We start from the raw sequence: 22512 nt of genomic DNA on the forward strand, positions 1-22512 counted from the left end.
AAGGGAAGTTCGAGAAAGGGTGGGGTGGGGTGGCCATTTCTAGTGGTAAGCATGGTGGTGGCACTTAAACTTAGGCTGATAATGGCTAAATTGGATCACATTTTGTGGTGAGAGTTAAAAAGTATGTCAAAAGTATGGATTCATCATGACCTAAAATCTACTTTAGATTTCAACAAAATCCATAACTTTTTTGTTTCCTTCAAAATCAATGACTTTTCTAATGGTTTATGCTAAAATATGAATATGGTTTGAATACTTTAGGTTAAGTTGTATTCTTCTAGGTATATATAGGAGCTTACATGAGTGCTTCACAAAGAAATAGATACAGTAATCAATTAGGATAGTATCTCTTAATTATACAATGATTTATCAACTATATAAAATAAGAAAGTAAATCCCTTAATTAATCAAGGAAATAAATCTCCTCAAATAATTAGGAGGCTCATGTCAACATCCTTCTCAATTTGGTGCATATACGTCACCAATGCCCAACTTGGTAAGTAAGTCAAATACTCTTCCACAAACAGCTTTTGTTAAGACATCTGCCAGTTGCTCTTTTGATTTTATGAATAGTAAGCGGATGATCTTATTCTCACTTTTTTCTTTGATGAAATGTTTATCCACCTCAACATCTTTGGTTTGATCATGTTGAACTAGATTATGAGCAATATCGATAGCTAACTTGTTGTCACAATGCAACTTCATTGGCTTTTATAGTTTGAAGCCCAATTCTGTCAAGAGTCTTATGATTCATAATAATTCACAAACTCTTTGAGCCATTCCTCTATACTCTGCTTTTGCACTAGACCGAGAAACCACATTTTGTTTTTTACTTCCGCTAAGTGACTAAGTTACCTCCCACGAATGTAAAGTAACTAGAAGTAGAGCGTCTATCTGTAATAGACCCAGCTCAATCAACATCTATATTTCCAACAACTTCAAGATCTTCATTTTTTAAGAACATTAATCCCTTTCCAGGGGCTGACTTTAAGTACCTTAAGATCCGATCAACTGCATTCCTATGAGAAACATTGGGTGAATGCATAAACTGACTAACCACACTGACATCATATGCAATATCTAGTCTTATGTGTGGGTTTGTGCTGTAATATTTACTTTTCCTTATAAATAAATATAAAAAACTAGACGTTTGTAGGTTCTTTAGAGTCATGATTGTATACACCCAAATTTTTATGAACTTAAAAAATCCATTAAGTCACAGATTGAATAAAAACCCTCAACTATTTATAAAACCTAATTGTTTAGGTGTGGACCTTTAATTGTTTTTAATGTTTTATTATTATTTTTTATGTAAGTGATATTTAGAGAATGAGAAGTTGAACTTAAGACTTCGAGTGCATAGGGTAAATGCTCTTACAAGGCATTGCTCATTTGTAGTGTTTTAGTGTTCTTTTTTTTAAAAAAAAGCAATATTGAGGAAAGGGGGAATCAAACATAGGACCTCACTGCACTAGTGAATTTTTTTAATCACTTGAACTATAAGCCCCTTACGTTTTTATTTTTTTTTATTTTGGGTAAAGAAGAAACTATTAAAGAAATTTGATTTTACATTTTAAGAATCTATTTGTTAAAAAGAGTAATCTAATTTCATTGAATAATTTTTGTAGTAAATTAAAATTATAAATTTATAATCCCTAAACCCTCCTTTTGAAGAGGAAAAATTGAAATTTTCATTGTCAGGCATTTTAAACATGAAACTTATTAAATTATACATGGGAGATCGTAGAAATTGAGAAGTTTAATTGCCGCCAAAATAGTCTTCATTTCGCAATTTTTATTAGGTATGAATTCATTTTCACTATTATTTCTGTCATTTATAAAATTTGATATATATAAATTCAAACACCAAAATTATTAATTTAAAAAAATTTAATCAATAAATATCTAATTTCCGTCGTTTAATAATTTATGCCATTTTCAATTCTTTTCTTCGCTATTTTGTTATTTTTTTCCTTTTAAACTGATCGAAAGCCCTAAACTCTCAAAAACCCTTGTAAAAACCCTGGTTAAGGCGCGGTAAGGACCAAACGACTAGAAACAGAAATGGGCAAGAAGAAGAAAAGAGCCGAATCAGAAGTCGAAGCAGAGCAAGAGAACAAAGTCGACATTGTTAATGGCGATTCTCATAAGAAAGACAAGAAGAAGAAGCACAACGTCGACAAAGCCGCGCTGATACCTACCGTGAGCGTAGCCGTCCCCGGCTCCATCATCCACAACGCTCAATCCCTCGAACTCGCCACCAGAGTATTTTCTCTCTCCGTTTTCTCACCATCCAAACAGATAATTGCTTTATGTTTCTCATTTCACTTCCTCTTCAGTTTTCTAATTATGATTTTTTGTTTATTAAAAAAAAATATCAGTTGGCTGGTCAGATTGCTCGTGCCATGACGATTTTCCGAATCGACGAGGTTTCTAGATTTACTCTTTCTTCTTCAGCAGTAGTGGATTTGTTATATCAATTGATGTTTAAAGTAAGCAAATTTGATTGATATGTAGTTGATTATTCTGTAAACAGGTGGTGATATTTGACAACAAGAGTGAGTCTGGCTCACCACCAGAAGCTAATTCGGATGAGGATGAAAGTGGTGCTGCTTTTCTTGTACGAATCTTGAGGTACCTTGAGACACCTCAATATTTGAGAAAAGCTCTGTTTCCAAAACATAACAGCTTAAGATTTGTGGTGAGGTTCCCCAATTGTTCATATATGCTATGCACAGCAGTAAGCACATTGGTAATTGATTATCAAGTTTATTACATCTTGGCTTAAATTTCTTTTCAGGGTATGTTACCTCCACTTGATGCTCCGCACCATCTTCGCAAACATGAATGGGGTCCATTTCGGGAAGGTAAAGTGTAATGGATGGAATTTAAGACTTGTTCTGCTATTGGAAATACTGTGCCTACTGGAATACATAAATTTTCTGACTATACTTGCTTATACTCAAGTCAAGATGACAATGTTCAAGACATTGAACAAGAACCAAAATGAGAAATGAGATGGTTCAGTTCAGACTTCCCATTGTAACTGAATTTCATCATTTAGTTTAGTTTCTTTGTTTTCTGTTTCGACCTATGGCCTTATTTTGTGAGAGCTTGCGGTAAATTTATAGGTGTTACACTAAAAGAAAGATCTCCTAACCCTGCGGGAACACTAGTTGATGTGGGTTTGAGTAAGGTACTCTCTCATATTCTAGGTTTACTGTTACAAGAGTTATTGTTTGATAGTTTCTTCTTTGCCTTTTCCTCCCGCCTTAGCCAGTAATTGATTTAGTGATGAAAAATGCAGAATGTCATCGTTGATCAAGTACTTGAACCTGGGACGAGAGTTACTGTGGCCATGGGAGCCAACCGGAATTTGGATGCTGGTAATGATTTTTCCTGAATTCATTTGTGGCCTTTCCTGATTCCTTTCTTTATCATTAATGGAGGTTTCTCCTTTTTTTAATTTTTTTAATTTTTAATTTAATTAATTTAATTAATTTTATTTTTTATACTATGAATCCAAATGGGTAAAGGCTTTTTTTTTTTCTATTGCATTCATCTAGATATATCACGCCAAGTTGTCTCATCTTCCAAGCCTAGGGAAGAAGCAGGAACGTATTGGGGGTACAAAGTGCGCTATGCTTCCAATATTACTTCAGTAAGGAATGAATGCCCATACAAGGTATTCATGCGTTCACTCTATGACCCTTTCTCTCTCAGAGCCCCTCTTGCCCTTACCAATTCATGGTTTTTTGGTTAACCATTCAGATAGGGCCTTTCTTCATCAATTTCTTTTATTCAATCACAGGGTGGCTATGATCACTCAATTGGTACCTCAGAGCATGGTCAGATTATTAATTCCTCTGATCTCACTATACCTACCTTCAGGTACTCTTCTCTAAACACGCTAACCATATATAAGATTGTTTTTCTAGATGTTGTGAGTATTGCTTTCTTTGGGTACTGGTCCTTAGCCACTTAAGGCAATTGTTGTGCTCTGTATCTTGTAATTGGATAGATGCCTACTGTGTTGCGTATTCATCAACTAGATGGCTTAGTTACTGGTCAGGCTCTTGATGTACCTGGGATGGAATTTCAGCCTCCTTCAATCTGTTAACCTCTGTGTGGTGACAAATTCTTTTTGAGGAATATGTAGAAAATTGGTGAGATCTGACAGTCAAAATCCATTTAAAATGACTCAGGCCAATTGAACCATCTATATTTTGAGAAGTTATGAACTATCCACCCTGCCTCCTTTAAATTATTTGCTACATGAGGAATAGTAGGTGAGTGCTATGCAGGCACATATCATTAAGCATAACATCGATACCAACCCACCCACCCCTTCTCCCTTCCATTACTTTTCTACAGGTACTTGAATTGTTCCTCAATAATTGTGGTTTCTTTAGTTTTCTTGTTAAGTAGTCGTCCTGGTGTCCTTCTCAGAGATTTGGGCTGAAGGAAACCATTTCAACTCTATTACAATATTCTATGTCAAAAATTGTGTTAAGCAGAAACTGAAAAGGGTAAATAAGAGAATTACTGTCAAATATTTTTCCCGTTGAATGTTTTGATTTGTATGCTGATTGAATTCAGTTGTGTTTAAAGGATTATGGACCTATATTTTGAATTTTTTGCCAGTGAATTTGTAGCAATATATCAGATTTCCTCTTTTAAGTTTCTAGATATTTTACATCTTTTTACTATTACTACTTTCAACTGTATTAAGAAATTTTTGGGCTTTTGTTGGGCATGAAGCAAATGTGAAACTATATACATCGAAATGCTGTACTCATTACGCTGCTGATATTTTTTTAATTGACTGAATGAATGATTTGGCAGGCATCTATTGATTGCTTTTGGTGGACTTGCTGGGTTGGAAGAGAGCATTGAAGAAGATAATAACTTAAAGGTAAGGTTCCTATGGCTTTGGTTTGATACTTTGAGTTTCAAATGGCTGTGGTGTAGCCTGGTGTAAGTAGCTAGAAAATAATAACAGCCCTTATAGTTCTGCAGGAAATTTTTTTCAACTTTGAATTGTGAATGGCTGGGTTGGAGTCTGGTGCTACCAGCTAAAACCTTCATCAAGCCTTTGTTTTGTCTTTAGTTTTTCCCTTCTTCCTTCCATTTTCCTCATTACAAACTTCATTGAAATTCTTACAACTTTCCTTTTTCATTTGTTGACATTCAATTAGTTCTTGATTTTGCTTGGGATGTAATTTGACTCAATTTACTTTAATTTCTTGATGGGGTTTACGATGGTGATGATAGGAAGAGAGAAGAGGATGAGAGTGAGGAGGAATATAGGAAAGTCTTCAGATTCAAAAGGGCAATTGTGAAAGAAACTTTTAAAAGCCATGCTTATTTGCATTATTAATTTGAATTTTTAGTATAAAATGTCTTAAAGTAGCTATAAGGTGTAAAAACAAACGGCTCCATATGTCTGGATAACTCAAAAATGTGTTGGGTTTAAACTTATTTACCCAAAAAACATCCCCTTATTGGACTTCTGAACATCTTTATGATCTTGGAAACACGTTTGCTTGATGAGGCACAACTTCTAGTAGTTTGTTTAACTGAAAGTATGGATAGAGAAAGGAAATGGTACTGAATACTGTTTTTATTGCATCTTTTTTAAGGCAAAAAATGTGCGAGAGGTATTTGATTTGTATTTGAACACATGTCCACATCAGGGGAGTCGAACAATTCGAACAGAGGTATTTTTAGTATCTCTTTGCTTTTCTATTCATGGATGAGAATTTTGTATTGAAACTTGTGTTAGTATGGCTTAATTTGCATCTTCATGAACAGGAAGCCATTTTCATTTCACTTCAGTATTTCCAAGAACCAATCAACAGAGCATTGCTGAGAGTTTAGCATTAGAGCTTACTATTTGCAGGACATTGAGAATTTCCACAATTGGGGTCAAGATAGGGAATCTGATTCTTGATTTGGCTGCTAACATTTTGAAAGACGGGATTAGTTACTTAGCGGCAGATAGAGTATCCTCTTCTTTTTCTCGTATTTAATGTTTTTTTCCCAACTAGTTCGCAAGCTCAACATTAAGCTGCTTGTTTCAGTGTACAATAGTCTAGTCTGAGCTGCAATGTTGGGAATGACTTTACAATCCCTTTCTTTTTGGAAGGAAAGTATGTTCAAATTGATGTTGTAATCCATGTCAATATTGCAGAGCATAGATGGTGAGCTTCTGAGCATGGTCTTATATTGTTTTCTTGTTGTAAACGTGTAAAATACACAATTATTTTCAGAGTTGAAATTATGGCATTATTGTCTTAAAATTTGTTCAACACTTCATTCATGAACCTAGTGTGAAAAAGAACATAGAACTTTCAGGCATTTATAGAAAAGTTTGTTAGAAAAATGTTGAGGGCACACCATTTGTTATAATATCAATTATTCATTATGCTGTTCTAGCGTGCGCGTGTCCGTTACTCATAAAATAATTTGTTTATGTATATTTTTGAGTGGTTTTGGTTACAATAACGAGTGTATAAAATGAAAAGAAAATGCTCAACTAGTAGGTTTTTCCATGTCATTATATTCATGCCAAGTTAGCTTTTACAAGCCTTGATTAAGAGAGGATCTAGAATTTCAAACAAAAAAGTCATTTTGATACCTATAGTTTATCGTTTTTACTACTAAGGTCATTTTAGTTCCAATTTGATAAATTTTGTACCTATAATTTGAATTCTAAGCAATTCAAGGACAATTCCTCAATTTTTGTCAAATTATTCTAATATGGAGGGGCACTTCTGTCCAATCTTACAACCCCACCCACAAGCGCCCATAAGCCCCTCCCCAACCACTTGACAACCATCCTTCCTCCCCCAAACTCCTCCTAACTCAACCCACTCCCCACATTATAGCCGCTGCCACCACACACCTCCCTCTCCCCCAAAAAAATCAACTCAACATTATGCTCTCTCTCTCTCTCTCTCTCTCTCTCTCTCTATTATCAACTCCAAGCCTAATTCCATGCCTTGCCAAAAAGCATGAAATTTTCAAAAAACAAAAGCCAGAGATTAAGACTAAAGAGTCACACAATTGTTTATTCAAGATTGGAGGTAAGAGACTTTGAGACTTGAAAGCATAAGAAAAGCTATAGTAGGGGGCTGCTGGGAGTGGTTGGGAGGAGCTGTAAGATTGGATTGAAATACCCTTCCATATTAGAGTAATTTTACATAAATTGGAGATTGTCCTTGAATTGCTTGAAATTCAAACTATAGTGACAAAATTGATCAAATTGCAACTATAGGAACCTTAATGATAAAAGTGATAAACTACATGGACCAAAAATGACTTTTTATCAAAAAGAAAATCAAAGTTTAAAATAGTAACCACAATTAACTTAAATTTCCGAACAATTATTCGAGACATTTGGCACTTTCTACCAAATTTCACTCAGGTCACTATTCATTATATATTCCTTGAAGCTAATATGATAGTTGATACATTAGTCACATTAGTCAAAAAAGGACATTCCTCCTCAAATACTTGTAAATGGTTCAGTAATTTTCCCTTGGATGTTTATCATATATTTACTTTTGATAAGTTTATCTTAAAAAAAAAAACGGGTAAATTATTTGTTTTTGTGTAAATTTTCCATTTTACCACTCACATGTTAATAAACTAGTTTATTATCCATATATATATATATATATAAAACAAAAGGCAGAGAATGGTGAAACATTCAAAATACTAAAAAATACCCTTGGTTAGTTATCTATATTTTCCATTTTACCACTCGCATGTGCCGAGGGGCTAGTTAAATTAATATGTAAACTTTCCGTTTTACCGCACGTGCTAAGAAGCTTACTTATTTTTAAATAAATATGTAAACTTACCCTTGATGAAAACAAAATTTTTATTATTTAAAATTGATATTTTTTTTGGGTGAAATATATAAAAGTGATATTGAAAGAGAATGAATCAAACGTTTTAAAGGAAAATAGAAAAAGAAATTCTGAAGCAAGGGGCATAATCGGTGTAGAAATGGACGGTCTCTGTTTGACATCCTCCCAGGGGCAATTCAGTCATTCACTAGGCAAATAGAGGCGTGTTTGGAAACACCACAATATCTAAAAGAGGACCTTCCGTAGCTTGGTCCTATATTTTTCTCTCATTTATATATAAAAACCCGAGAGAAAAAAGAGAGCGACAAAACCCGAACGCCGAAGACAACCCAAGTAACCAACCTCTTTGTTTTGGCAAAGGGATTTATAGACAGAGCGATAAACAGAGCGAGAGATAGAGAGAGGAGAGAGAGAGCGTGTGTTATTTGTAAAGCACATCACAGATTAAAATTTCTCCTAATAATTCAATTCAAAAAAAGACCGTTTAAAGAGATCCATTGGGTTGTTCACTCCCGCCAAGGTCCATGGCTCAGCTTGAGAGCCTCGACCACATCCACAAGACAAAGACTCTGATCTGTGCCCTCAACCTCGTCTCCCGCAATCTCCCTCTCCCTCCCGACCTCTTCGACGTCGTTTCGTCCATCTATGACAGCGCCCAAGACGCCAATCTCGAACATGACAAGGGTTTGGTATGGTTTCTTCTAACTCCCTTTCTTTTCTCTGCGTTATGGGTTTTGGTTTTGGGGTTTTCAGGGTGTTTTCGAGGTTTTGGGTCGGTTTTGGTTCTTGGGTTCTTGTCAATTTAGCTTCTTTGTTTGGTTTTGTGTGTGGAATTGGTGATTTGGGCTCTTTTTTATTTTGGGATTTCAGTGAAGCTTGAAAATATGGAATTCTGTAGGAAAAAGTTTCTACCTTTATGCGTTAACCAATTGAATTTATTCACTGGAGGGGGTTGCAGCTGGTGTTTTATTGTCCTTTATTGTGTTGCTTCATTGCTTCAAGAAGTTTGACCTTGATATATGTGATGCTACAGGATGATCCTGATGGTTCCGCAGGAGAAGATTTGTTAGCAGACCTTGAAGATGCACTTTTGAATCAACGTCAAAATTGCATGTCAGGTGCAGGATTAATAGAATCGAGAGAAAAACGTTATCAAAGCCACATTCAGCATAGATTAACCGAACTTGAAGGTGACTGGTTTTATGATAACTATACACCGAGTGTTTCACATTCTTTTGCTCATTATGCCATTCGTGTTAAACCTTATGAATAATTTTTATTCAGCATCTGATGACATTTGAATTTTTGGTAAAGCAGCGAGATAATTTAATCATTAGGCTCCTAATTGTTGTTGTGGAATAATATTCTATTAGCTAATCAGGCGGTAGGCAGTGGGATGCAGTTGGGTTTGTTACTATGTTCAAAACATAAGAAGAAAAAAAGAAGAGAAGAAAAAGCTAATTCTTTATTTATTGATGTCGGATGTCTCTTTGTACTCTAACCCATGTTTTAGAGTAGATGTGGAAGTTAAAGATCGGCTAGGCCTCAACTCCTGTGGTGAAGGGGGGTGAGACCAGGTTGGGGTCGGTCTTATGTCTGAATTTTTTTCTTGCAAAAGAATGAAGAGTAATCATGTCTTAACCTGCATTGCATTTAATTCAAAGACCACATCATTTTTGCATTTGGGTCATGTCTTAACCTGCGATGTACTTAATTTATGGACCACCCAGAAAGTATCACTTCAACCTTTGATTTGTTATCTAAACTTCTTTTAGAGTCCCATAAGTGTTTTTATGCAGTAAAATTTGATATTATGGTCTAGAAGGGTGAGCCATTACTTACTAATGATTTTGAATCAGAATTACCTTCAAGTAGAGGAGAGGACCTGCAGACAAAGTGCTTGCTTGAACTCTATGGGCTAAAGGTAAACTTGATGTACTGAAGTTGTTTTGGATATTCTGTGTCAAAGTGATAATCTCAATCTTAAAATGACTTTTTCTTTGTTTTCTGAACCGGAAAGATTGATTTTGAGAAGCAGAATAATTTGTTCCTTCTTTCTAGAAACAAGATAAATTGCATTCTGTTTCTGAGAATTGTTTCAGGAAGACACTTTTCCATTTTTCATCTGACGAATGGAAAGATGTGCCTTAAGTAATGAGTCAAAAACCTTTTGTGCACTTTTTAGTGTTTTCCTAAAATATACAGCAAAAAAAGTCATTATTGTGATTGTTATTGAGAGCGTTATCCTTTATTTTTTGTGTACCGATGGATGACATGCATATGTCCTTGTTGCCAAGGACTTCTTTTCTAGCAGCTCTCAGAATTGCAAAAGAAGGTCCGTTGTGATGTGAGTTCAGAATACTTGCTCCGTATGAACTGTGCATATCCGGACAAAACATTGTTTGACTGGGGAATGATGCGATTGCGCCGTCCACTGTATGGTGTTGGAGATGCTTTTGCGATGGAGGCTGATGATCAATTCAGGAAGAAACGAGATGCTGAGGTCATATAATAATACATGCATTACTTGTTTGAAATTGTCATACCTAGAAGGGTAATAATGAAAATCTGGGTTTCTATTGCAGATTATATAGTTTTTACATCATGGAATGATGTGGCACTATTTGATTGAATTTTTCTTTTTTGTAGCCTTTCTTTCATTTTCTCTGGTCAGTTCTGAATAAACATGATAAAATAGGTACATTTAGAGTATTTGGTCAACCCTTGGCCCTAGATGGTCAACCCTTGGCCCTAGAGATGCCTAGCTAAATCCATTGAATGGTTGAAGGTGTTCATAATGGGTAAATGTGAGTTTCTAGACAGTACGGGTTATAAATCTGGAGACATATCAGAATTTTTTTCTGTTTTATCAAAAAATATTATATGATCCACAGTGAGGATCATCTAAGTGAATACGTGCTAAGTGTGTGTGTGTGTGTGTGTGTGTGTGCGCGTCCTGAAAGCTGCTGATATAGTAGTATACCTTTGATGCAGCGGCTCTCAAGATTAGAAGAGGAGGAGAAGAACAATATCGAGACTAGAAAAAGGAGATTTTTCACAGAAGTACGTAATGCTGTTCGTGAATACCAATTGCAAATTCAGGCTTCTGTGAAACGTCAAAAACAGAGGAATGATAATGTCCTGGTGCGTATTTTTGTCTTTTCCTCTTTTTTTTTTTTTTCCAATTATCCTCTGATGTGTGTTTAAATGAATGGGATGTTGTACTGAAACTTCTGGTGAAACCTAGTGAAATATGTAGATTAAAAAAATATTTAGCATTAATTGCATTAGAATTTCAAAAACAGGTATTACATGAAAAAGCAGAAAAATTCATTAAGATGCTTATACATAATTTTGGGAGAGACCTAGGATCACCCACACCTCACCCATAACTTTGATCTCCTACTCAACGTGAGCCACAAAATCCATGCTTATCATTTTACTAAAATCCGGTGACTGATTTAAATCCCAATAAAGTACTTTTCTCTTTTAAATAAATGTTAGCTGTTAGATTTTGAACTAATATTTCATGAGCATAGATTTTCATGCTCCAAGGAGTTGAGATCATGACTGTACACCCACATATTATATGCATAGATCTACATAAGGAGATTTATAAAGAGGGGATCCCTTTGCTTAAGAAGCAAAAGGGACCTCATTTGTGCCCAAGTCCATCAAAACTGCAATCTTTAAAAATTATCTTTAATTCCAGCAGACAGGATTTATTGTTACTCTTAGGGGGCTAAACTACCAAATCAATAAGGTTACAAAAAAAATAGGGTGTATTATACTACATCTTAACGGTGAAGGAGTCCTTTATCATTATCTTATTTTAACAGAATTGGCACGCAAAGCAAAGACAGCGAGCCACACGGGCTGAGAAATTGAGGTTCCAAGCTTTAAAGGCTGATGATCAGGAAGCATACATGAGAATGGTAAAGGAGAGCAAAAATGAAAGATTAACAATGCTTCTTGAAGAAACGAATAAACTTCTCGTTAATTTGGGAGCTGCTGTTCAACGCCAGAAAGATATTAAACATTCAGAGGGCATTGAAGCCCTGAAAGACTCAGAAGGTGATTTGACTGAGTTGGAAGAAGATGTGGACATCATTGATTCTGACTGTAATGATGACAGTAGCGACTTGCTTAAAGGTCAGCGGCAATATAACTCAGTCGTCCATTCTATTCAGGAACAGGTAACACTGTAAAAGATGATTTGACAATTTCTGCATTATGTTGATTCTTTCTTCACTTCATTCTTTATATGGCACTGTCGTACAGTTTGACCTTTTTGATTGATTCATTGATTTAAGTACTTCCCATATCGCACCTGGACAGCTTAAAACCGGGCTGCTTTCCATAAAATTAGACCACAAATCACTGATGGGGAAGTTCTCTTTATGAAATTTGTGAATTTAACAGTGCTCGTGCAAATCAAATGAGCACAATGATTCATGTTACTTGTGCTGTAAGGGGGCATATACCTTTTTCTTTCTTAAGGAGATTGAGCCTCCTTTGGCATTTCCCTTCTGACAGTTCCCTTGGCCTTTGAACATGCTTCATTATTAGTTTCCGGGCTATTATACTTATAATTTATTTTAGGTGGGCAGGCATATACTTATGAATTAATTCCAGTATAAGGGGGGTGGTCCATTTGCCTGATTCTCAGTGTCATATACTTGAACCACTCTTATACATGGAATTTTCTTAAAACTTTTAAGCTTGTTAGTGACAGTGTTATAAGTGCTGGGTGCTTTAGAGTAGAGGATTTACTAAATTTAAAATTCAACAGGTAACTGAGCAACCCTCAATGCTTCAAGGTGGAGAGTTAAGGCCCTACCAGATAGAGGGTCTACAATGGATGCTCTCCTTGTTCAATAACAATCTGAATGGTATTTTGGCTGATGAAATGGGATTGGGTAAAACGATACAAACTATATCTTTGATTGCATATCTCATTGAAAATAAGGGTGTGACTGGGCCCCACTTGATAGTGGCACCGAAGGCTGTACTGCCAAATTGGGTTAATGAGTTTGCAACATGGGCTCCTAGGTATGTGTGAAGTGCCTTTAAGCAGTGATCTCTCTCTCTCTCTCTCTCTCTCTCTCTCTCTCCATCTGGATGTCCACACATTATTATCGTGCGGATGCCATTGTAAACAGTGAGGAAATCAGAGAGAGGTAGTAGAAAACACATGGCGTCCGCACGATAATATTGTCCGGATGTTCGCATTGGAAAATTTCTATATATATATTATATGTATATGTGCATGTGTATATATTATATACATATTAGATTGCATGAAGAATTTTGCCGGATCATTTTATGTATTTTTCCTCTTGACCAGTATTACTGCCATTCTTTATGATGGACGCCAAGAAGAAAGAAAGGCAATGAAGGAGGAATTATCAGGGGAAGGAAAATTTAATGTGTTGATCACACATTATGACCTTATCATGAGGGATAAACAATTTTTGAAGAAAATTAGCTGGTGCTACCTGATCGTTGATGAAGGGCATAGGTTGAAGAATTCTGAGTGTGCTCTAGCAATAACACTTGCAGGGTATGTTGATTCATGCTAATAGAGGCCTATTATCTTTTGGTGCTTTATTATGAAGTCTATGGTTGTTCTTTCGAATTTATAATTTTTTTTTACTGAATTCAGTAGGACTTATTATTATCTGTTTCTTTGGATGGGCAGAAAACTGCAGTTAGCTATTTACCTTGGTGAACAAATTTAAACAAAAAATGAAAAGAAATACTTTTTTTTTTCTTTTACAATTCTTCTTAACTTTGGTAGAATGCTGTTCTGTATTAATACATTTGTGGCTAAGGTTGAAGTAAAAAATTTGATTTAAAGGTAACAGAGAAAGGAATGAGTTTTTTTCTTGCAGATCGCATAACAACATAAAATTTATCTGATGGCAGCCAGAGCAGTCCTTAACCTATCTTAATCAGTGATTATCCTTCGTTGTGCTGTCATATGATTTTAATGTAAAAATGTAATAGTACCAATGTGATTGTCCTCTGAGGGTCCTGGGCTAGTTTAAAGTCCCTAGACTCCCAACATTCATGAAATGTAAAGATTGAGACTGTCTACCATGCAAGGGTCTATGTGAGGCTAACTTGTGTAAAATATGTCGGAGCCTTGGCCCCAAAAAGGAATGCTAGAATTTTCAGTTAGTACTTTTTGCTCTTCCGAGGTAAAAGTAAATGTTGGTCATATATTTGAACAAGTCTTGATTTACTGATTATAAAGGTCCATGGAGTTGCCAAGTTATGTTTTCTATATTTCAAGTTTGTATATAGGGTTGGAATCAGTCGGTCACAAGTTCATTGCCCTGTGATCTTGGGTCTGTGGTTGAATTTGGTCAGGGAGATGAGTATTAGCTGGGTGGGTCCAAGGGACTGCTTTTCTTTTCTTAGTGAAACACATAAACTGTTAAGGGTAAGAAGGCCAAAGTTATGCGGAGCTGCATGATCATGGCTGTGTTATGGGTGGTATAGATGGAGAGAAACAAAAGGATTTTGAAGATTATGCTGGAGCAGGTTTTGAGGAGCTTTGGGACAGAATTCGTTTATGGTCTGTTTTATGCGCGTGTGTATCCTCTAAGTTCAGGGGAGACCCTCTCTTTTAAATTTGGCTAGATTGGAAGTCTACCTATTAGTTTTCTGTGTGGGGAACCTCCGGCACACTTGAGCCTTTGATTTCTCTTTTTCTTTGGTTCTGTATCTGTTTGCTTGGTGTGATATTCTTGACCACATGCTCTTGTTCTTTATGTCATTCTGTTTTCTCAAGTAATATAATCGGCTCTTAATCCAAAAAATAAAAATTGTTTGTATTTTCATAAAGATCAAATCCAAGTTATTTCCTTCTCTGCAACATTATCAAACGGTATAATTTTGGGGTCCATGTCCGCTTGTTTCTTTTTTCTTTCAAGACTTTAAAATAATATGAGGGTTTCTTTATTGAATTTTTACTTGTTCGCAGATATGATATGCGACGCAGACTTCTGTTGACTGGTACCCCAATACAGAATAGCTTGCAGGAGTTGTGGTCGCTGCTTAATTTCCTTCTCCCTCACATTTTTAATTCAGTTCAGAATTTTGAGGATTGGTTTAATGCACCTTTTTCGGATCGGGGTAGTTTATCTCTTACCGATGAAGAACAGTTATTGATCATTCGCCGTCTGCATCAAGTGGGTCTTGCTCCTAGTTTCTGTTGATCTTTGTTTTTGTTGACTTTATTTAATTTAAATATGTTCATGTTTTAGGTTATAAGGCCATTCATATTGAGGAGGAAAAAAGATGAGGTGGAGAAATTCCTTCCTGGAAAATCTCAAGTCATACTGAAATGTGACATGTCAGCGTGGCAGAAAGTATATTATCAACAAGTTACAGATGTGGGCAGAGTTGGGCTAGATAATGGTTTGTAACCTCCATCCCCTGATCTGCATATCCAATATCACCCCCATCCCTAATCTTACACGAAATTAAATTGAAAATAAGATTAAAAAATAAGGCTAGTTGCAAATGTGAACAGTTAACATTCTTACAAGCAGATTAAACATTGCTATCATTATTGATTCAGTCAGACTTTACTGATGAGACCTTGTTTTTAGGTTCTGGGAAATCAAAGAGCTTGCAGAACCTAACAATGCAGCTCAGGAAGTGTTGTAACCACCCATACCTTTTTGTTGTGGGAGACTATAACATGTGGCGAAAGGAGGAGATAATCAGAGCATCAGGAAAATTTGAACTACTTGATCGTTTACTTCCAAAACTCCACAGAGCTGGGCACAGAGTCCTTCTTTTCTCACAAATGACTCGTCTCATGGACATTCTTGAAGTTTATCTGCAACTTCACGACTTTAAGTATCTTCGACTGGATGGTTCAACTAAAACTGAGGAAAGAGGGACATTGCTAAAGAAATTCAACGCTGAAAACTCTCCTTACTTCATGTTTCTCTTGAGTACTCGTGCTGGAGGTCTTGGTTTGAACTTACAATCAGCAGATACGGTAGTAATTTTTGACAGTGATTGGAATCCTCAGATGGACCAACAGGCAGAGGATCGGGCCCATCGAATAGGTCAAAAGAAAGAAGTTAGGGTGTTTGTGTTGGTTAGTGTTGGATCAATTGAAGAAGTAATTTTAGAGCGTGCTAAACAGAAGATGGGCATAGATGCCAAGGTCATCCAGGCTGGACTATTTAATACAACTTCCACAGGTTTGTTGTACTTGAATTTCATACATAAGAATCTGTTATGATGTCATTCCTTCTAGTAGGTCTGCTTCAGCACAACAGCATTCACTCATTTATTTAGGGTAGCGTTTTTTAAGGGCAGTGATTTTAGCAATCCCATTGTCCATTTGCACTCCTCCCTTGGTTTTTGTGCTTTCATTCTCCTTTGATGTTTCCATTACCAAAGCATGAAATAAGAGGGAGGAGTGCAAATGGATAAAATGGGAGTATAAGAATCGCTTACCCTGTTTTTAAAGTGGGTAGCATTACTTTGCCTGCACATGCTCTGCATATATGCATTATGTTCGTATAAATGTGGTTTCATTATACACGTGCATACCATTCCAAGGTCAATATAGAAGCAAATTAGAAGTGCTACACTATGTCTCATCTGTTATATGTCTAGAGCTTTCTGTTGACAACACATGAGGCACAGGACCAAAACTGATTTTTCCCACTCGCAGTAAGGTAGCACGGGTCTGCATCAGAGATTGAGTCGGATTCCTGCATGGTTAAGATGAGCATGTTATCTTTATTTTACAGTCCACTAAGGTTGTATTCTGACAAAAGATGTATCTTGTGTTTGCAGCTCAGGACAGGAGAGACATGCTGGAGGAAATCATGCGCAAGGGTACAAGCTCACTTGGGACAGACGTGCCAAGCGAGCGAGAAATCAACCGCCTCGCTGCCAGATCAGATGAGGAGTTCTGGCTGTTTGAGAAAATGGATGAGGAGAGAAGGCGAAAGGAGAACTACAGATGTCGCCTTATGGAAGACCATGAGGTTCCCGAGTGGGCATATTCAGCACGTGAAAAGCAAACTGCTACCAAAGGCTTTGATAGCAGTAGCATCACAGGAAAGCGGAGAAGAAAGGAGGTACAGTCATACGATGATGGTCTTAGTGATTTACAGTGGATGAAAGCCGTAGAAAATGGAGCAGACTTATCAAAGCTCTCAGGTAAGGGAAAGAGAAGACATCATCTTCCATCTGATACCAGTGTATTAGTTAGTGATAAAGCTGGGGCAGAGGAAAAGATCACAAAATTGAATGAAGATCTGCCCTCGGTGAACGAGGGAGCTAGTGAAGATACCTATGGTTTGACCCCAGCCTCAAAGAGACACAAGTCTGAAGGACCAAAAATAGAGAAACATGAAAGTCACGTAGCTGGAGGAAGTGGTTTGAATGGGCCTCTATTGACATTCAAGATACACAGAAAGAAGAGATCAAGCTATGGTAACACAAGTTCGTCCTCCGATGCTAGAGGGCAAAGTTCCAATGGAAGGGGAAATGGATGGGCTTCATGAAATTGGCTCAGCTAACCCTCAAGATAGAATATTTACAAGGGCATTATTATAGCTGCTGATTTTGTACATGGATTCGAGGAATGACTAGCTTTCAGCTAATTAGTTTACGTCACAGCGCAGCAAACATTTCATGACCTTGTAGACTGATCTGGTCATGGTGATGCCGACTTAACCTCCGTACGCTCTGGTTCTTGTATAAAGTCTAGCAGTTATGAGCAACAACGTGAATGAGTTCACAATTATCAAAAGCACCTTCCATTCTCATTGTCAGGCTCAATAGGCACTGTGGTTGGATAATGAATCTAAGATGTCTGCACCCCATGTATCAAAGAATAATTGTGGTAGGGAAATGTATAAATTGATTATCTTTTGGTTTAAATTTAATTAGAGTTTTAACAATAAGATTGCATTTGTCTCGTAGAAAATATTTAACAGAGTTTTTTGCTCGGAAAAATTTGTTAGTTTGTTTTGCTTTTTAAAGTAATTGGGATTTCTTGAAATTGTGTGCGTAAGGGAATCTATGCGCAGTCAATTTCAATGGCGCTACCAGTTTTTTGAAACGTTGCTTAAATCTACAGTTCCCTTCATCACGATGATGGACAAAAAAAAAGAACTCCTAGGAGTCTGTATTTAGTTTTTTTCTCTTTTTCTTGTTTTATGAAGTCAATTATATTGACAAACTACAGAACCTGCAATATACATGTGGTACGGTATTCACGAGTGTAATATACATATATATATATGTATATATATATATGAACTTCTAACATCCACATCTTATACGTCATTCTTAAATAATTTAATAAATTTGCGCGTTGGGGAAAAATTTATTGAGTCCAATGCATGAATAGTTGTATTTTGAAAGAAGGAAACTTGGCTTTAGCCCCTTTTACATTGGAGATGGCCTAATACAAGCATTCCTAGCATTTGGTCATCCAAAAAACAATATTTCAGTTCAAAATCACCAGATAAGCATATAATTACAAAATTTGCATAATTCAGAATCATGAAATCAGGTCATATAACTTTCATTTTCTTTTGACATGCATATAATTTTGCATGCCAAAGAATGCAACTTCAGAAATGATCAACTGCCGCATCTATTTTAAGAATAGAGAGATGAAGATTACTACGCTGATAAGGTTCCAAACAAGCAAACACAAAAACAGAAGATAAACTGACTAAAAATAGGACAATAAAAGATCCAATTAAACCCAATTCTACTAACACCTGTCAGTGTCTTCACACTGCTCCACAAAACAGTTGTGCCCAACTGGTGCATAATAAGATTCAACAGAATGGTCATCCTAAAACCTCCAAATATGCCTTACAGTCATTGATGTTAAAGAGGGTAATAACTCTGTGGAACCTTAACTAGAAAAGGAAAAGACAACTAAGCATAAGAGGAACTCTATTCTTCTTGGCCAACTTCAAGGTTCTTCAGTTTTGATTCCAATTCATCCTCATTGCCTTCACCCTTTTCAGATTCTTTGTCATCATCACCATCATCATCTTCTCCTTCAGGATCATTCTCATCCAAAGACCCAAGTATATCAGGAGATTTCTTGAATGCATCCTTCACCTCATCTATGCCCTCATCAGAGATGAAATTTCCGTTGATGTTCAGCAACTTAAAACCAGGCTTCTGAACCAGAGCTTGCGCCAACACCCGAGCCCCAGCTCTTCTGATTAAGTTGGCGTTCATATCAACTTCCTTCAACTGGGGAAGACCCTCTAACACTTTGCTGATCTGAATAGCACCTTCATCCTTGAGTTCATTCTCACCCAAATTCAGCTTAGTGAGAAGTGTCTTCGTTGCTATACAAGCTGCAATAGCAGGAACAGATTTAGCTTTTATCTCATTTCCAGCAATGTCAAAGACTTCAAGTGAAGGAGCTGATTCCTTGAGAGCATTAGCAATTGCAACTGCACCCTCATCTTCTAAGTTCAGGTAGCTAAGGTAAACCTCTTTCAAACTTTCATGCTTGGAGAGAGCTTTGCTCAATGCAACTCCACCTTCTACCCCAAACATGTTGTCCCGCAAATCCAGCTTCTTTAGATGGGTACAAGTCTCAAGTGCTTCAGATAAGGCAATTCCTCCCTCAGAGCCTACCCTAGTGGAGGAGCAACGGAAATCCTCCAATAGGGGAGAACGCTTCACAACCTCAGAAATAGCAATTGCCCCTTCATCTCCCGTCATATTATTATGAAAATGGAGGACTCTAAGCTTCTCCGTGGAAGGAATCAACTCACAAACCGCTCGAGCAGCTTCTTCTGAAATGCCATCATTTATCAAATAGAGTTCCTCCAAGCATCTTTGTGATTTGAGGAGTGCCCCAAAAGCCCTAACACCTTTCTCACCCAAGGCATTGTTAGAGAGATCCAGAGACTCCAACGCACTACCTTCCAAGGCAGCTGCAAAGATATTCATGACTTCAAGAGCTTCTGCCTCTGGTCTCCCTGCTATAAAATCTGATAGGTCAACTTCTTTCAACTGATTCTTAAGGGAAACCAATATGGGCTCAACAACATGGGCTGCTCCTTGGCCAAAGCTTCTATTGCTGAAACATATTTTGGAGTAAGTATTCCCTGGCTCCGTCAATGGCTTCAAAAGTTTCTCAGCTTCCTCGGCCTCAATAAAGTCCCGGATACCTTTAGATATATCAAACAGAGTTTGAGTGGGTGTAGTGTCGGATGTCACTTTGCTGTCCTTGCTTCTAGGTTTTTTTTTAAGAACTTCCATCAGGAGCTTACTACATTCCCGGGCATAAAGCTGCACTGCAGAACTTCCATCTCCATCTGGTTCCTTTTCATAGTTCTGGTCTGCAGTGGCAAAAGCCACATCCTCAATTCGTTTTGCATTTTGCTCAGCCTCTTCCCTACTGAGCAAGGCATACTTCTCAGTGAAAAGGGATTTAGTGCTAAGATTGTTTATCATCCGGTCCACGAGCACTTGCCTTGTATTTTGGCTTGGAGGCCATAGTTTAATTGAAAATGGCCGGTGTTCTGAATTCAGAGTTGAATCCATTGCAGCAAAACCTACAAATTAAGGCTTCACATATGTAAAAAAACAGTAATAAATACTTAAATAAAGAGATAAGCAGCCCACTCATAACATAACAAACATATAGAGTTTCAAATGTTAAATGACAAACATGGTAAATTTTCAAGACGAATGCTTCAGGAAATGAGAGATAGAACTCCTATAATATCAGAAACAACATCTTTTAACCATGCATAATTCTTGACAACAGAAGTAGTGTTAATATGTAGGGTGATACTAATGACAAAATTTAAATTCTACATGAAACATTAGAAAATGGAGCAGAAGAGAGATAGGGTTATAACCCTCAAAACACTGCAAAAGAAATCTTGGAATCTAGAGAAAAATAGTGATGCATAAAATTTCTCTTCCTCTTCAAGGGAGGAGAAAATATGTATGCAAGCAAAGGTAAAAGAGTAAAACCTTCCTAAACTGTTATCATGCAAGTTACTCCAGTTTTCAGCATTTTTTTTTTCATTTACTAATCAATTTTTGCCATATATATATGGATTCCCAATATCTTTTATTCCCTTTTATTCAGCATTACCGATCAAGTTTCTTCACTTACCCTCTTTCTAGCAATCAATGGGAGGGTTGAGAAAATTTTACATTTTCATTCGGCAAAAGGTCTCGTCAATAAAATGCGAGTGAAGCACTGATTTTTAGGCTTCTGAAAATTTTGTAAAATCTTGGATATATTCTCATACAATTAAAGAATTACTACATTAAATTTTCCCACCCTTGGTTTTTGTATAACTTTTTCCCTAAAACACTCTGGTCCAATCCACAGATTTCAGGGTAACTAAAAACTAAAAAGAAAATCAACAAGACACTCACAGCAGATACGCCCTCTCAGAAAACCAAAAAGATAACACAACTGAGTTGCTCAACCATCTAATTCTTCATTATCAGAGCCATATTTTACAGCCCCGCAGCTCCCAATATGGGGTTAACCCAATTGCAAACGGTCACGTTCGTTGTCTCTCTTCTCATCTCCAACTTACACTCATACATAATGGGCCAAAAAGTTTGATTTGTATTCTTGGATTTATTACTTATGGATCCAATAATCTCTTTGAAACCCTCATTATCCAAAACTAAGCACGAAACTACAGATAATGTCAGAGTCTGAGAAAATTTCTATGCTATAGGACTACAATATTAGTGTGCAAAGAAAGCATAAAATTGTAAACAACCAACGTTAAAGAAAAATAAATCTGTTCTTTTGCATAGCCTACATGGGATCTTAGACAACATAGATTCATACGAATCAAAGTACCCACAAACTAAAAAGGGCACCCCAGGCACACTGTTTACCATCGAACCACCAAAAGATTCAAACTTTCACAAGAAAAATGATCTTGAACTAATCAGAACTTTATCAACTCAAAATGAACTACAAACCCAAACGAATCTAAACCCACCATGTAAAACAACAGAGAACCAAGATTAAGAAGCAATCCAAGAAAATGAAATGGGCTTTAGCAGCTTCAAAATATTATAAAAGAAAAATGATACCCTAAAACTGGAAAAAGAAGAAAGAAGAAGCAAAAGTTAAAGAGGAAGAGATGGGTACCTTTCTTTTTCTCTCCCTGCTTTTGGGTGGGTTTGAGAGATATTGTACTCTGGGTTTATCTGAGATTCAAATGGAGCACTGAAATTAAAGGAACATAATGTGTTCTCAATTTCAAAGAGTGGGAAATGAGTGTGGAGGGAAAAATGAAAACGAAGGGAGCAAAGTGGGTATTAGGTTTTTTGGATTTATATTTGGGGAACTCGAATCATTGATGTATCATGTGCGTTTCCGGCCGGCACTTTTGATGTTTGGAAAGCCAAATAACATTGTGACAGATGCGGATAGGGCATTGCTCCCGTAAAGAATTAACGAACAGTTTTTGACAGTTCTTTTTATTTTAAAGAAGCAAAAAAGGAGTGCTACTCTGTTTCCTTCTTCCCTTTTTTCTTCTTGCTTTTTAAAGAAAAAAGTATACATCTTTGGAAAAATATGTATAAATTATTTACTATAAATATATTAAAATTTGGA

General features: G+C 36.6%; 3 protein-coding genes across 4 annotated transcripts; 2 read left to right on the forward strand and 1 right to left on the reverse strand.

Moving 5' to 3' along the window:
- Positions 1-1989: 1989 nt before the first annotated feature.
- LOC103322804 (methyltransferase C9orf114 protein) lies at positions 1990-6302 on the forward strand. Its single transcript, XM_008224740.2, has 11 exons — positions 1990-2265; positions 2382-2429; positions 2537-2701; positions 2801-2867; positions 3132-3196; positions 3308-3386; positions 3567-3685; positions 3812-3891; positions 4846-4915; positions 5643-5720; positions 5815-6302. Exons 1-11 carry the CDS (start codon positions 2065-2067, stop codon positions 5878-5880), a joined length of 1038 nt encoding a protein of 345 aa, XP_008222962.2. The 5' UTR covers positions 1990-2064; the 3' UTR covers positions 5881-6302.
- Positions 6303-8180: 1878 nt separating this feature from the next.
- Positions 8181-17827, forward strand: CHR23 (homeotic protein regulator). Its single transcript, XM_008224739.3, has 12 exons — positions 8181-8566; positions 8911-9067; positions 9737-9801; positions 10192-10380; positions 10872-11021; positions 11717-12073; positions 12670-12929; positions 13225-13440; positions 14869-15076; positions 15152-15305; positions 15500-16105; positions 16710-17827. The coding sequence occupies exons 1-12, from the start codon at positions 8402-8404 to the stop codon at positions 17423-17425; spliced, it is 3243 nt and encodes a 1080-aa protein (XP_008222961.3). The 5' UTR covers positions 8181-8401; the 3' UTR covers positions 17426-17827.
- Positions 17828-18528: 701 nt separating this feature from the next.
- RANGAP2 (RAN GTPase activating protein 2) lies at positions 18529-22424 on the reverse strand. Of its 2 annotated transcripts, none has more exons than XM_008224737.2 (2): positions 22045-22424; positions 18529-20464 (listed from the first exon to the last, which is right to left on the reverse strand). In XM_008224737.2, the coding sequence occupies exon 2, from the start codon at positions 20451-20453 to the stop codon at positions 18837-18839; it is 1617 nt and encodes a 538-aa protein (XP_008222959.2). In that variant the 5' UTR covers positions 20454-20464; positions 22045-22424; the 3' UTR covers positions 18529-18836. The 2 variants fall into 2 exon arrangements, with proteins under 2 accessions (XP_008222959.2, XP_088901000.1); XM_089044874.1 differs by having other exon boundaries at positions 18529-20477; positions 22045-22205.
- Positions 22425-22512: the final 88 nt, after the last annotated feature.

This window comes from Prunus mume, linkage group LG2 (assembly GCF_029339155.1).
Source record: "Prunus mume cultivar Tortuosa linkage group LG2, ASM2933915v1, whole genome shotgun sequence".
In the NCBI taxonomy this organism is placed as follows: Eukaryota; Viridiplantae; Streptophyta; class Magnoliopsida; order Rosales; family Rosaceae; genus Prunus; species Prunus mume.